Source organism: Hyaena hyaena, unplaced genomic scaffold (assembly GCF_003009895.1).
Source record: "Hyaena hyaena isolate Hyena2069 unplaced genomic scaffold, ASM300989v1 scaffold_9, whole genome shotgun sequence".
Classification (NCBI taxonomy): domain Eukaryota; kingdom Metazoa; phylum Chordata; class Mammalia; order Carnivora; family Hyaenidae; genus Hyaena; species Hyaena hyaena.
Window position 1 is genome coordinate 7,947,376 of NW_024080641.1, and position 12,679 is coordinate 7,960,054.

The following is a 12,679-nucleotide window of genomic DNA, read 5'->3' on the forward strand; positions in this document are numbered from 1 at the left end:
GGGCGGGACTGTGGGAAAGGGTGGGGGTGGGGGCGACGCCCAGGAGGCCGAGGGGACCTGCCCAGGGACTGGCTGGCTGGCTGCAGATGAGGAGAGAGGGTGAAATCCAAGGAAAGGTCCCTGGCTGGGAAATTGGGGGTTGGTGGTGCCTCCCAGAAGCAGGTCTGGAAGATTCTGAACTCAGTGCACGCCACCCAGCAGCGGGGGCCAGGAGGCTGCACAGCTCTGGGCTCTGGAGCTTAAGAGAGAAACTGGGGCTGGGAACCAAACTTTGAGGATGATCAGAGGTGGGAACTGAAGTGTGGGTGTTAGCGATTTAGCCTGGGGAGGGTATGAGGGTGAATGGAGACCAGGATCCGACAGAACCCAACAGAAGAGGACACTTAAGTTTGAGCAAAGGAATCGACAGTCTCAAAGATTGAAAAGGAGCAGCCAGACAGAAAGGACGACGTGAGGAAATGTCGTTTCACACCAGGGTGGGGGATATCACAGACCCCATCCACTACAACCTACGTTTAAGCAAAAATGTTCACGCCTCATAGAGTAGTTGTGCTTGAAAGATACACAAAGATTCATTTATTCATTCAACAATACTTAGGTACCTAATATGTGTCAGGTGCTGCTAAAGGTCTAGAAATTCAACAGTGGAACAAAGCATACAAATATCTCTGCCAGAAGTTTATGTTCTGGTTGAGGGGACACAAACAATAAATAAATATAATGTGACTTGGTGGTAGTTCTATAGAGAAAAATAAACCAAGCTGAGGAGATGGAGTGATGAGGTCAGCACTATTTTAGATGGGGGTAAGCCTCTTGGATCAGGTGAGATTTGAACAGATATCTGAAGGAAATGAGCCCAGGTGGCTCAGTAGGTTAAGCGTCTGACTTTTTTTTTTTTTAATGTTTATTTATTTTTGATAGAGAGACAGAGTGCGAGCAGGGGAGGGATAGAGAGAGAGAAGGAGACACAGAATCTGAAGCAGGTTCCAGGCTCTGAGCTGTCAGCACAGAGCCTGATGTGGGGCTCAAACCCATGAACTGTGAGATCATGACCTGAGCCAAAGCCAGATGCTTAACTGACTGAGCCACCCAGGCACCCCAGCATCTGACTCTTGATTTTGGCATGGGTCATGATCTCATGGTTCGTGGGTTCGAGCCCCGGGTTGGGCTCTGCACTGACAGCGTGGAGCCTGCTTGGGATTCTCTCTCTGCCCTTCCCTGCTCTCTCTCTTTCAAAAATAAATAAGTAGGGGCGCCTAGGTGGCTTAGTCAGTTAAACGTCTGACTTCAGCTCAGGTCATGATCTCCCAGTTCGTGAGTTCAAGCCCCGCGTCAGGCTCTGTGCTGACAGCTCAGAGCCTGGAGCTAGCTTTGGATTCTGTGTCTCCCTCTCTCTCTGCCCCTCCCCTGCTCACACTGTGTCTCTCCCTCTCTCAAAAATAAATGAACATTAAATAATTTTTAATAAAAAAATAAGTAAACATTAAAAAAAAAAAAGGAAATGAAAGGGTAAACCATAAGGGGAAGAGGGTTCCAGAGAGAGGGAACAGCAAATGCAAAGGTCTGGTGGGAGGATTATCCACAGAACCACAAAGAGGCTACCAGGGCTGGAGTGGAGTGAGCAAAGAGGAAGGTAATGGAAGACAGGGTCCAAGTGGTAATGGAAGAGGGGTGGTGGCCGATTAAAGGCCACCGTAAGGACTTTAGCTTTTACCCAAATAATACGGAACCAACCATAGGCGGGTTTTGAGAGAGGAAGTGTGTCGCGTATGCCTTGGGTTTTATTAGGATCCCTCTAGCAATCCTAGAGAGTACTCTAGAAGAGTAGACTGGGTGGGGGGAAGCAGGGAGACAGTGAGGAGGCTGCTGGGAGAGTTCCAGCAGGAGATGAAGGTGGGCAGGACCAGGGTATGGGCCGTGGCGGGGACAAGTGGGCAGGTTCTGGTTACACTTTGAATTTCAGAACCCGAGAAGTTCTGATGTACGATGAACTGGGTGAAAGATGACGGAGATCCAGGCGGACACGTCAGCTGGGCAGCTGGATGCAGGAATCTCGAGTTCAGGGAGAGGCACAGCCTGGAGAAATACTTAGGGTCTCCCGTTTGAAAGCTAGGAAACTGGGTGAGATCAGGAGGAGAGGAAGGTAGATGGAAAGGAGAAAGGCTCAAAGGACTGAGAGCCCAGAACACGCCCCTAGCAAAAGGAAGAATCAGCAGGAGAGCCCAAGAAGGAGCAGCCAGAGGACCCGGAGGAAAACCAGGCCAAGTGAGGAAAGTGTATCAGGGCACAGAGAGTGATGGACGGTGTCACATGCAGCTGACAGTGCATGACAGACGAAGACCGAGAATTGACCATTAGGTCATTGGTGGCCCTGCCAAGAGTATGTCAGGGGACAGGGAGAGCAGTGAGAAGCCTGCTAGGAGAGACTTGAAGAGAAAATTGGGAGGAGAAATTGCAGGCGGTGAGCGTAGACGATTCCTTCGAGAAGTTTTGCTGACAAAGGAAGGAAATGAATGGGCAGTGAGTGGCTGGATGGGAGATAGGATTCTTAGTGTTGAAAAGGGAAGACCTAACCCCACATGTAGGCTGAAAGGGAAGATCCAGTGGGGGTGGGAACATTGGTGATGCAGGGAGAGGGAGGGTGGCCGTGGTGAGACCCATAAGCAGATGGGACAGGGTGGGATCCAGTGCCCATGGAGGGGATTGAGGAAGGCTTGTCCACCGCAGCGGATGGGGCCAGCACAGCGGGCCAGCCAATGTGGAGCTGGGACCTATGAAGATTCTTTTTATAAAATGTTTATTTATTCATTTTTGTGAGAGACAGCAAGTGGGGGGAGAGGGCGGAGACAGAATCTCAAGCAGGCTAAGTGCTGTCAGCACTGAGCCCGATACGGGGCTCGAACCCACGAACCGTGAGATCATGACCTGAGATGAAACTAAGAGTCCAACGCCTAACCGACTGAACCACCCAGGTGCCCCTGTGAAGAGACTCTTTGGTTTGCTTACATTTTCTCACTGAAATAACATGGAGTTTTCCCATACATTACTTCCTTTTTATTTCTCCTTTGTATGACAAGATATTCTATTGATTGTGGGGGGGGGACAGGAGGGAGGAATTTATGTATACAAGTAGGTTACATTACCCAGGAATTTCATTTCAGAGTGGGAAAGGGGCAGCACAAAATGCACTTAATGAAAAGGGGGTACCAGTCTGACAGAATGGAACACCATTGCTGCAGGGCCCATTATTAGGCCCCTGAGGTTGAATGGCAGGCAAAAAGTTCGCCATTACCTGGGCTCTGTGGAGTCTCCATTTCCCCATTAGCACAACAGGTGACAGTTTGACGAGCAAACATCCCTAAGTTCCCCCTTTTCTGCTCTGGAATTAAAATATTCCAGATGGGGGAAACCCAGGAAAGCTTCCTGGAGGAGGGGAGGAGTTAAGGAGCTCGTCGTTATCTACTCTGCATTGAGTATGCCCACCGTACCAGGAAGTATGTGAAGCTATTTTCTCCTCACAAGAATCCTGAATCAGAGTGGCAAAGTTATTTAGCTCGGATCACACAGCAAGGCAGCATTTGAACCCAGGTCTAGGTGATTGCAAAGCCTGGGAGGTCCCGGCAGATGAGGGGAAGGAAGGAAGGGGAGGAGCCATCTGAGACAGTTGTCCCCGAATGGGCATAAACAGGATGTGGTGTTGGATGAAACCTTTCCCCTGCCCCACACCCCGCCCCCTAAAGCCTTGGTCCCCACCCCTAGAAGACAGCGGAACTGAAAAAAGAAGAGGCCTTCAGACAGAAGAGTCATGGTCAGGGGGCCAGGGGTTGTATGGGGGAGTGCTGGGGGCTAGGGTGGGGCTGGGCCTGGGAGAGTGCCTGGGTGAAGGTCAGGCTGTGGGATAGAGGTCAGGTGCCAGGAGGGTGACCCCACTGCGGCAAAGGGCCTGGCTGGGGGGAACAGAGATGCTGGATCCGGGTTTAGCCCCAGGCAGGCAGATCCCTGGGCCTCCTTGAGCGTTCCCCAAGGGTACCTGCCGAGAGGACTGGAGTCCAGCCTCTGCTCTGTGCCCCAAGTGTGGGCACTGGGAAGGGGCAGCATCTGCCCTGAGGAAAGGGCACTTTTCCCTAATGTTCCTAGAAGCATCCTATGCTCTGTCAGGGCCTGCCTCTTTACTAGTAGGTAGAGAAACAGGTTGGGTTGGGGAAGGGGGTGGGGCTGGGTCCAGGCCAGCTCAGTTCTTTCTGGGCTCCTCTGGCAGTCGGACTCCCTGGTGGTGTGCGAGGTGGATCCAGAGCTAAAGGAAAAGCTGAGGAAATTTCGCTTCCGAAAAGAGACGGACAATGCGGCCATCATAAGTGAGTGTCATCTTCTTCCCTGGAAGGGTGGACGAAGAGGGTGAGGGCAAACAAGGAAGTCGGGGCTCAGTGTCACGGGTGGATGGAAGGGGCGTCTGACCCCTGTGTGTCATCCCTCCCCAGTGAAGGTGGACAAAGACCGGCAGATGGTGGTGCTGGAGGAAGAGTTTCAGGTGAGGGGCTTGGATGGATGGGACCCCTAAGAAGTGCTGGGTGGGACTGGGAGAGCCAGGCTAAGAGCTTGACACTGGGGCCCAGAAAGGCCTGGAGGTCAAGTTCCAGCTCAGTTGCAACTCTAGGCAAGAGATTTCACCTGTCTGGGTCTGTTTCCTCATCTGTGAAATGGGCGTACCAGTACCTTCCTCTTCGGGTTATCTATGGATTCAGCTATTTAATCCTTGCAATGGGTTTAGAAGAAGGCTTCGCACATAGACTACACTCGGGAAAATGATGAAGACGATGGCGATGATAGTTTATTGGCACTTAAGTGAAAGTTTCCAGATAACTCAACAAAAGGCTAGCGGAAATCCCGTAAAAGGGTAGACCTCACCCTTTCTTGCCTCGCTATCTCTATCAGTAACACGGGGATGATAATAAAGCTTACTTCAGAGTAAGGCAGTGCGGCAAAATGGTTACGATTTGAACCCAGGTTCAAATCTGAATCCTGCTGCTCGCTCTCTGCCACCTTGAACAAGCGTCTTAACAACTCTGGGCCTCAGTTTGCTTACCTGTAAAGTGGGGGTAATGATAGACCTGCCCCACAGAATTGTGGGAGAGGTCAACGAGTTGATCTGTGTGTGTTTCTTAGACCAGTGTCCCGGCAAGCAGGAAGTGCCTATTTAATGTCAGTCTTTTCTCCCCCCTCAGAACATTTCTCCAGAGGAACTAAAAACAGAGCTGCCTGAGAGACAGCCGAGGTATTGTGGGGGAAGGGAGGGGAGGGTCAGGCCAGGAGGAGAGGGGTGATGATGAAGGAACAGAGGGGCCCCTCGGATTCCGGTCTTAACCACGGGCTCTGATCCGTGCTTAAGGCCACGAATTCACACCCTACAACCTTTTGTTTTGCATATTAATTATTTTATTGCAGAATTTTATACTGACAGTCACATTAGAGTTTGATTTTTTTTTCTTTTTTTGGTACAAACTTTGTTAGATTTTGGTCTCCTGATTGCACTATTTTAAACAAAAAATGAAAAAAAAAATTTCCTTTTTCAATGCACGAGAATACTTGGGGAGGAGACAGAGAAGTTATTTGACCTTTAACGATTGGGGAGAATCCTGTGCGAAGCCACATGAGTCTGGTGCTTTTCGTATATAGGATGCTCTTTGACCCTTCTCTGAAATCTAGTCTGTTTAGACTTTTCATCTCCCCTGGGGTGAATTTTGGGTGCCCCAAGATTTCAACCCTCAATCTCAGGCTCTAGATCTCAGCCAGAATCAGCTCCCCAGGTATCTGACAGGTGGAGTCCCACTGGGCATCATGCACAGAAGGGAAGCCTCGAACACAGGGCTTTTTTTTTTTTTTAAGTTTATTTACCTAGAGAGAGAGAGAGAGCGAGTGAGAGCGAGTGAGCGAGCCTGAGCAGGAAAGGGACAGAGAGAAAGGGGGAGAGAGAGAATGCAGAGCCCAATGTGGGGCTCAAACTCACGAACAGTGAGATCATGACCTGAGCCGAGATCAAGAGTTGGATGTTTAACCGCCTCAGCCAACCAGGTGCCCCTCGAACACAGGGCTTACTGCTCTGCGGCTGCCTGCCATTTGGAAATTTTTTATAGTTTTATCTTTGGATTTGTGTCTGTTGTAAGGGTCTGATAAGATAGTAGAGAATGTGCTGCAGGCATGGAGTGGCCTTCGCTCACACATGGTCCCTCCTCCAGCCCCTGACAGCTTCTCCGCTGGTCACTGCCCCACCCAGTGAGTGCTCCTGCCCTCCCTCCCAGGCAGGAGGCCTGAGTGCACATGGGGGGAGGGTCAGAGTCAGGGTCAAGGTTGGCACACACCCCCTGCACAAGTTCCAGGGTTTATCTGCAAGCATCTGTACTTTCCCTGAGTGTGTGCGCATGCCTGAGCCCGACTTTATGTAACAAACTTAAAAAGACTATAATCAGGGAGCACCTGGGTGGCTCAGTCTGTTAAGCGTCCGACTTCAGCTCAGGTCATGATCTCCCAATTTGTGGGTTCGAGTCCTGCATAGGGCTCTGTGTTGACGGCTCGGAGCCTACTTCAGCATTCTGTGTCTCCTTTTCTCTCTGCCTCTTCCCCATTCACACACTGTCTCTGTCTGTCTGTCTGTCTGTCTCAAAAATAAACTAAAAAAACAAGACACAATCAGTCTGGAGAGACTGCAGAAGAAAGGGAACAGCCTTTCTCCTGCCTTGGGAACAATAGGCCTCATGTGTTCATTTTGCACTGGGCTTGCCAAATTAGGCCAGAGATCTAGAGCTCTGGACAGTACTGCATAGTGCTTGAGTGCTTACACTCCGGCACTGAATTTCCTGGGCTCACGTCTGTCCTCTATCCACAGAACCTTGGGTAAGTGACTTTACCTCTCTGGGCCTCAGTTTTCCCATCTATATTATGGGGATAATAGCATTTATGTCATAGGGTTATTGTGAATCAAACAAGCACCCCCATTATTTTTTAAAAAAATTTTAATGTTTTTTATTTATTTATGAGAAAGAGAGAAAGAGAGAGTGTGAGCAGGGCAGGGTCAGAGAGAGACACACACACAGAATCTGAAACAGGCTTCAGGCTCTGAGCTGGCTGTCAGCACAGAGCCCGATGTGGGGCTCGAACCCACGAACCGTGAGATCATGACCTGAGCCGAAGTTGGACGCTTAACCGACTGAAACACCCAGGCGCCCCCCCCCCATTATTACTTTAATTGTTTTGCATTCAAGACCAGTATCCTGGGTCTCATTTGTCAATCCTAAGCTCTCAGACTCAGGCAAGATGTCAAGATTGTGGGCTCTGGCAATGGGCACTGGGCCTGGGCCCCAGGCTGAAATGTTGAATTTGAATTCCCTTTCGTGGGTGTAGGTTCGTGGTTTACAGCTACAAGTACGTGCATGAGGACGGCCGGGTGTCCTACCCCCTGTGTTTCATCTTCTCCAGCCCCGTGGGTGAGACACAGCCCATACCTGTCCCGATAAGGGGGCTTAGATGCTGTGTGGGCGGCGTGTGAGTGTGTGTATGGGGGTGCAGGTGTGTGTGACCGGGCACTGTGTGTGTTCGTGACTTGGTGAGTACAGGAGTGTGTGGCACATGTGGGGTGTATGTGTGTGTGTGTGTGTGTGTGTGTGTGTGTGTGTGTGGTGAGTGTTGGGAGCACAGCGGCGTGGGGAGGGGGTGCTCAGATACCTTAAGAATCCACCCATCCTCCTCAGTCTCAAGGTGTGTAAGCGAGTTAGCCTCTTCCTTAGAAGCCCCATCTGGCCTCTACACCATCTCCAGGAACCCTCAGAATAACAAGCCCCCAAACAAGTCCCCAAACTCTGAATAGAGCTTCGAGAGACTACCTTGGAATAACTCCTAGGACCCTAAGAGAAACTTCAGGGCCTGCATGACGTTGCTAGGGCCTTAGTGATAACCAGGGTCCCCCAGTTATGCTCCCTTCTCCTTTTTTCCACGCAGGCTGCAAGCCTGAACAACAGATGATGTATGCGGGGAGTAAAAACAGATTGGTGCAGACTGCAGAGCTCACGAAGGTCTGGGCCTGGGGCTGAGGCTCCCCCACTCTTAGGGAGGAGGGGGGTGAGGGTCTGGGCTTCCTGGGCTGAGGGAGGATGGGCTGAGGGTCGCGACTCCTAGTCTAAGGGAGGAAGGGGCCAGCGTGCTCGCCCTCCCAGTTCCTGCATGGATCTGAGCGCTGAGACCGCTCCCCGCCCAGGTGTTTGAAATCCGGACCACTGAGGACCTCACCGAGGCCTGGCTCCGAGAGAAGTTGTCTTTCTTTCGTTGACCTCTGGGCTGGGGACCTGAATTCCTGATGTCGGAATCCCTGAAGAAACTGCGGACTCGGACCACTAAGGACCTGAACATCTGAGACCCTGAAGAAATTAAAATGCAAGAACTCCGAGATCCTCTGCTCTCAGTTTCTGTTTCTCCTTGCGGGCCCTAGGCGACAGTCCCTGCAGTACCGGCCTTCGGCCAGCAGAGGGCAGGCAGACCAAGTGGATGCCCGTTGAGTCCCAGAAGGAAAAGAGGATACCTATTTCTCAGAAAGGAAGGGAGGGGCCTGTAGGGTTTTCTAGGGTGTGTGGGTGTGTGGGTGGGTGGAAGGGGGCTAGGTTTCCTGGAGGAATTGGAAAATACTTGAATCCAGGAGGGGACACTCCCAAGGGGGAATAAGGACACCTGGATTCCTGAGAGCAAGTGCCGGGTTTCCCCTCCTCCTTCCCACTCCCCCCCACCCCCCCAAGAGCTATCAGGCATTAGCTTGCACTGAATGCTACTTTCCTCAGTGCTCCCAGGCAGGAAGAATTTAAAGGCAGAAAAGTTGTTGAAGGAGCAGATAAAATTGCTTCAAGGGAGTTGCTGGGGTGGGTGGTTTGTGTGGTTAGGTAGGCCTGAGGGCCCCAGACTGGGAAAGGGAAGAGGATCCTGAACTCTCAGTGGATCCCTGAGGAGTATGAGGTTGAAGGGCAGGAAAGGGACACCCTACCCGTCCTAGTCTGGGGATTCTTCTTTCTTTCTTCTGGCATCTCTGAGCCTTTGACTCTTTCAGGCTCTCTGTCTTTATCTCTTGAGAGACATTTATTGAGCACCCACAGTGTACCAGGCTCTGAGAGTTCTGAGGTGGGCAGGTCTTCACAGAGATAAATCACCCTTTCTCTTTGCTTCTCCTCAGGTCTCTGTTCCTCTCTCCGTCCCCAGATCCAGGGACCTGGGAGCTCCCCCCCCAACACCCCTTTCCAGGTTCCCTGATGAGAGGTGTTCGTTGCCATGGAAACAGTGACACAATGACCTTGGGTTTGGGCAGCCCCTCCCCCAGCCCTGTCATTCCTGGGGGAGGGTCCACAAGCTCAGCTCCAAGCCCTCCCCAGCCCTCCCCGCCAGAACACCACCCTCCTCACCACTCCGCTCAGCTCAACCCTTGTCCCCCCTTGTTTCCAGTCTGGACAAGCTCTTTGCACAGATAAGTCGCGCCCCGCCCCACCGCCAGCAGTTGGGGGAGGGGCGGATTTGAGCTCCTCTCTGACACCCGGCCTGGTGCCCTCTCCACCCCATCTCTGGCCAGGCCCATCTCTGCTTCTCCCTCTGATCACAACCTCAGTCTCTGATGGCCAGAGATGGAAGAAGAGGGCTGGGGGTAGGAGGGGGTCTTTCAACTAAGAGGTCAAACAACTGCCGTCCTGCAGAGGTCAGAGAGGCAAAACGACTCGTCCAAGGTCATGCAGTTACATGATCAAATTAATAATAGTTAACGCTCTGATCGAGGGCTTCCTATGTGCCAGGTACTTCCATAAGCGCTTTACAGGTATTGACATTTAATCCTGACAAAACCCTGTGAAGCTGGCATCCTTATTATCCCCAATTTACAGATGAGTAAACTGAGGCACAGAAGCCAAACATAATTGCCTGAAACCCCGCTGCTAGTGGTTTGTACAGTTAAAACTTCAACTCAAAGCTATCTGGTGGTCAATGGCCACTCTGCCTCTCAGGCAGGGTATTTAGGGAATCATCTCCTCCTCCTTCCCACGTAGTTGAACTTCTGTCAGCATCCAGGCTCATGATTGCAGACAATCCAATCAGAAAGAGGCATGTACGAGGAGTTGCCCAATCAGAAGCAGGGAGTTTGGAAAGCAAGGACCAATCAGAGACGGTGGCTCTAAGGACTGTCCAATGCAGAGTGTAGGTTTGGCTAGAGGGATTGTGGGGGGACCAATCAGAGAGGCCAGAACAGAATACACTATCCAATGGATAATCAGCACAATGGGGCTTGGCTCTAGGTTTGGGGCCACTCCTTCAAGGGGCCCCCAAACATACTGGGGACCACCTTCTGTCTTTCCACCAACCTTTACCTGCGCTTCTGCAGATCCAGGCTCCATATTTTTAAATCCAAGCTCTAGGCTTTCCCTGGGAGCGCTCCTTGCTAACCTTCGAGGAAAGTAGGGCTTCTGTTGGAGAGGAAGAAACGGGATTAGGGCGGAACTGAGAATGGAGGATCTGAACGAGGCAAAACGGGCCAGTGCCTAGACTGAAAGCTAGATGCTTTTGGGGTAGAGTTTAAGGTGCAGGGGGGAGTGCAGGGGCTAAGCGTGGGGGGTTGGCGGGTGGACTAGGCCTGATGGGCATCCTTAGGTCAGAAAGGGCTGGGGGGGCGGGGGGTTGCTTTGAGTGGAGTCTTGGAGACCAGGTGGACTTGGGCTTGGGGGCGGGGCCCAACTGTGGAAGTGTGAGAATGGTTTTGGGTCTCTATGAGAAAATCTGGGTCAGGAATCAACGCAGAAGGAAACTTCTACCTGTTGCCCTCTTTTCAGGCCAACTCATACTCCCTGACCTTATGGGACATTCTCCAGCCACTGGGGGTATCCCCCCACCCCTTCCAGTGACCGCAGTCAGGGGCTGAGTTTATTGCTGAGTGTGGCTACTGCGGAGTGGGCCTAGCTCCCAGGCCCTCTCCTAAGAGGCACTCAAGAACACGTGTTTACTGAGCACCTCTCGGGTGCCCATTGCTGTTGTGGACACAAGAAAATTGGTGCCGACGCCACTCCCCTCAGGAAGCATATATTTCAATGACTAGACTATAGGCAATAAAATAAGTATGCAATAAAGAAGCAAACAAGCAAACAAGATGATTAACAAGGATGATAAGTGCCATGTAGGAAATAAAATGGGGTGATGTGATAGCTAGAAATAGGGGGACCTGTTGGGACTATGCTTTTGCTTTCTCTCTAGTCTCCAGGAGAGTCCTTCGGCCCGCTTCCCAACATTCATTACGAAAAATTTCACACAGGCAGCAAAGTTGAAAATAATTTTACAGTGAATGCCCATAGACCCACCGCCTAGACTCTACCATTAACGTTTCATCGTGCTTGCTTTATCATGTACCCATCCATCAACCCACCCATCAATCCATCTTATTTTTTACCTATTTCAGAGTGACCTGCGGACATAAGGACAATTGGTGGGGGTGCAGGTGTAAACTGGGGCTGGGAAAGGAAGGCCTCTTTGAAGAGATTGCATTTGAATTAAGACTTGAATGAAAATAAAGACCCCAGGGGCTGTGATGAGCTGATGTGTTGGAGAAGTAGAAAGGTCATGGTTGGTTAGGACTGGGAACCCAGAGCTCAACGGGTGGGTGGGGCCAGAGTTTCAATCTTTAGGGAAGGGGGGCTCTCTGTTTGGGCTCAGGCTCTTTGTTTCCCTGTCTCTGAGGATCTCCGTCTCTCTTATTTTCCATCTATCTTATCCTCTCTTTTCCCCTCCTGTCCATCCCAGGCCTGCCCTCCCCTCCGTTTCCCTTATCTGTGTGACTTGAGGCAAGTTACCTAACCTCTCCGTGGTTTTATTTTCCTCCTCTGTAAAATCAGGATGGGATGGGGCCTCCTCATCTGGCCCCTGGGAGGAGTTGCTGAAGTCATGTATGTGAAGCACATGGAACCATTCCTGGCGCACAGTAGTAGCGCTGGACGTGCGTCCACTTTTGCTGTTGTTACTATTCTCTCTCCGTGCTCCCAGCCCTGGACCTCCACGTCCCATCAGGGAGCCCCAGGACCCAGGGCGGGAGATGGCGGTGGTGAGAGTGGCAGTGATGTTGGAATCTGAAGACTGAGGGCGGGATCGTGAGTGTGTCTCAGCGGCATCTAAGGGTTGTGAGTGGTGTCAAGGTTTACTAGAGGGGCGGCTCTGCAGAGATGCCCTTGATCTGGGCGTGGGGGGCGGGCAGGCTTTGTGCCATGATGTGACTAGGAAGAATTTAGAGAAGGGGTTTGGCAGAGACCCTTGATTAGGACCCCAAATTGGAAGGGTTGGGGCTGCCAGGGAGCTAGGGGATGGCAATAAGGCGGATTTAGAGGGGAGGTCTTGCTGGGTCTGGGGGCCTGGTGAGTATCTCAGAAAAAGGTGGAGGGTGGCCTCAGATATCAGTGGGATTTGGGGGAGGGGCTAGGGGTCAGCTATTGAATAGGAATTGGGCAGGAAAGGCGTCTAACCAAGGAAGGAGCAAGAATCGTGGTCTCCATGGAAGTCACAGGGAAGGGGAAGGGTCTGCAGAGTCCAAAAGAGAGAATAGGAACAGGAAGGATGCAGGGATAGAATCTGGGGGCAAATCGGGTATTCTGAAAACCACAGGGTGCCTTAGAGGGGAGCATGATCTAGG

At 51.6% G+C, this 12,679-nt stretch overlaps 1 protein-coding gene across 1 annotated transcript; it reads left to right on the forward strand.

Annotated features, from left to right (window-relative positions):
- The first annotated feature begins 3,715 nt into the window (after positions 1-3,715).
- Positions 3,716-8,436, forward strand: GMFG (glia maturation factor gamma). The gene is made up of 7 exons (XM_039246353.1): positions 3,716-3,808; positions 4,259-4,355; positions 4,479-4,528; positions 5,223-5,272; positions 7,396-7,478; positions 7,990-8,063; positions 8,246-8,436. The coding sequence occupies exons 1-7, from the start codon at positions 3,806-3,808 to the stop codon at positions 8,315-8,317; spliced, it is 429 nt and encodes a 142-aa protein (XP_039102284.1). The 5' UTR covers positions 3,716-3,805; the 3' UTR covers positions 8,318-8,436.
- Positions 8,437-12,679: the final 4,243 nt, after the last annotated feature.

Coding starts and splice junctions, on each gene's coding strand:
- GMFG (XM_039246353.1), top strand. Junction 4,529..5,222: donor TGCTGGAGGAAGAGTTTCAG/GTGAGGGGCTTG, acceptor CTCCCCCCTCAG/AACATTTCTCCAGAGGAACT. Junction 5,273..7,395: donor CTGCCTGAGAGACAGCCGAG/GTATTGTGGGGG, acceptor TCGTGGGTGTAG/GTTCGTGGTTTACAGCTACA.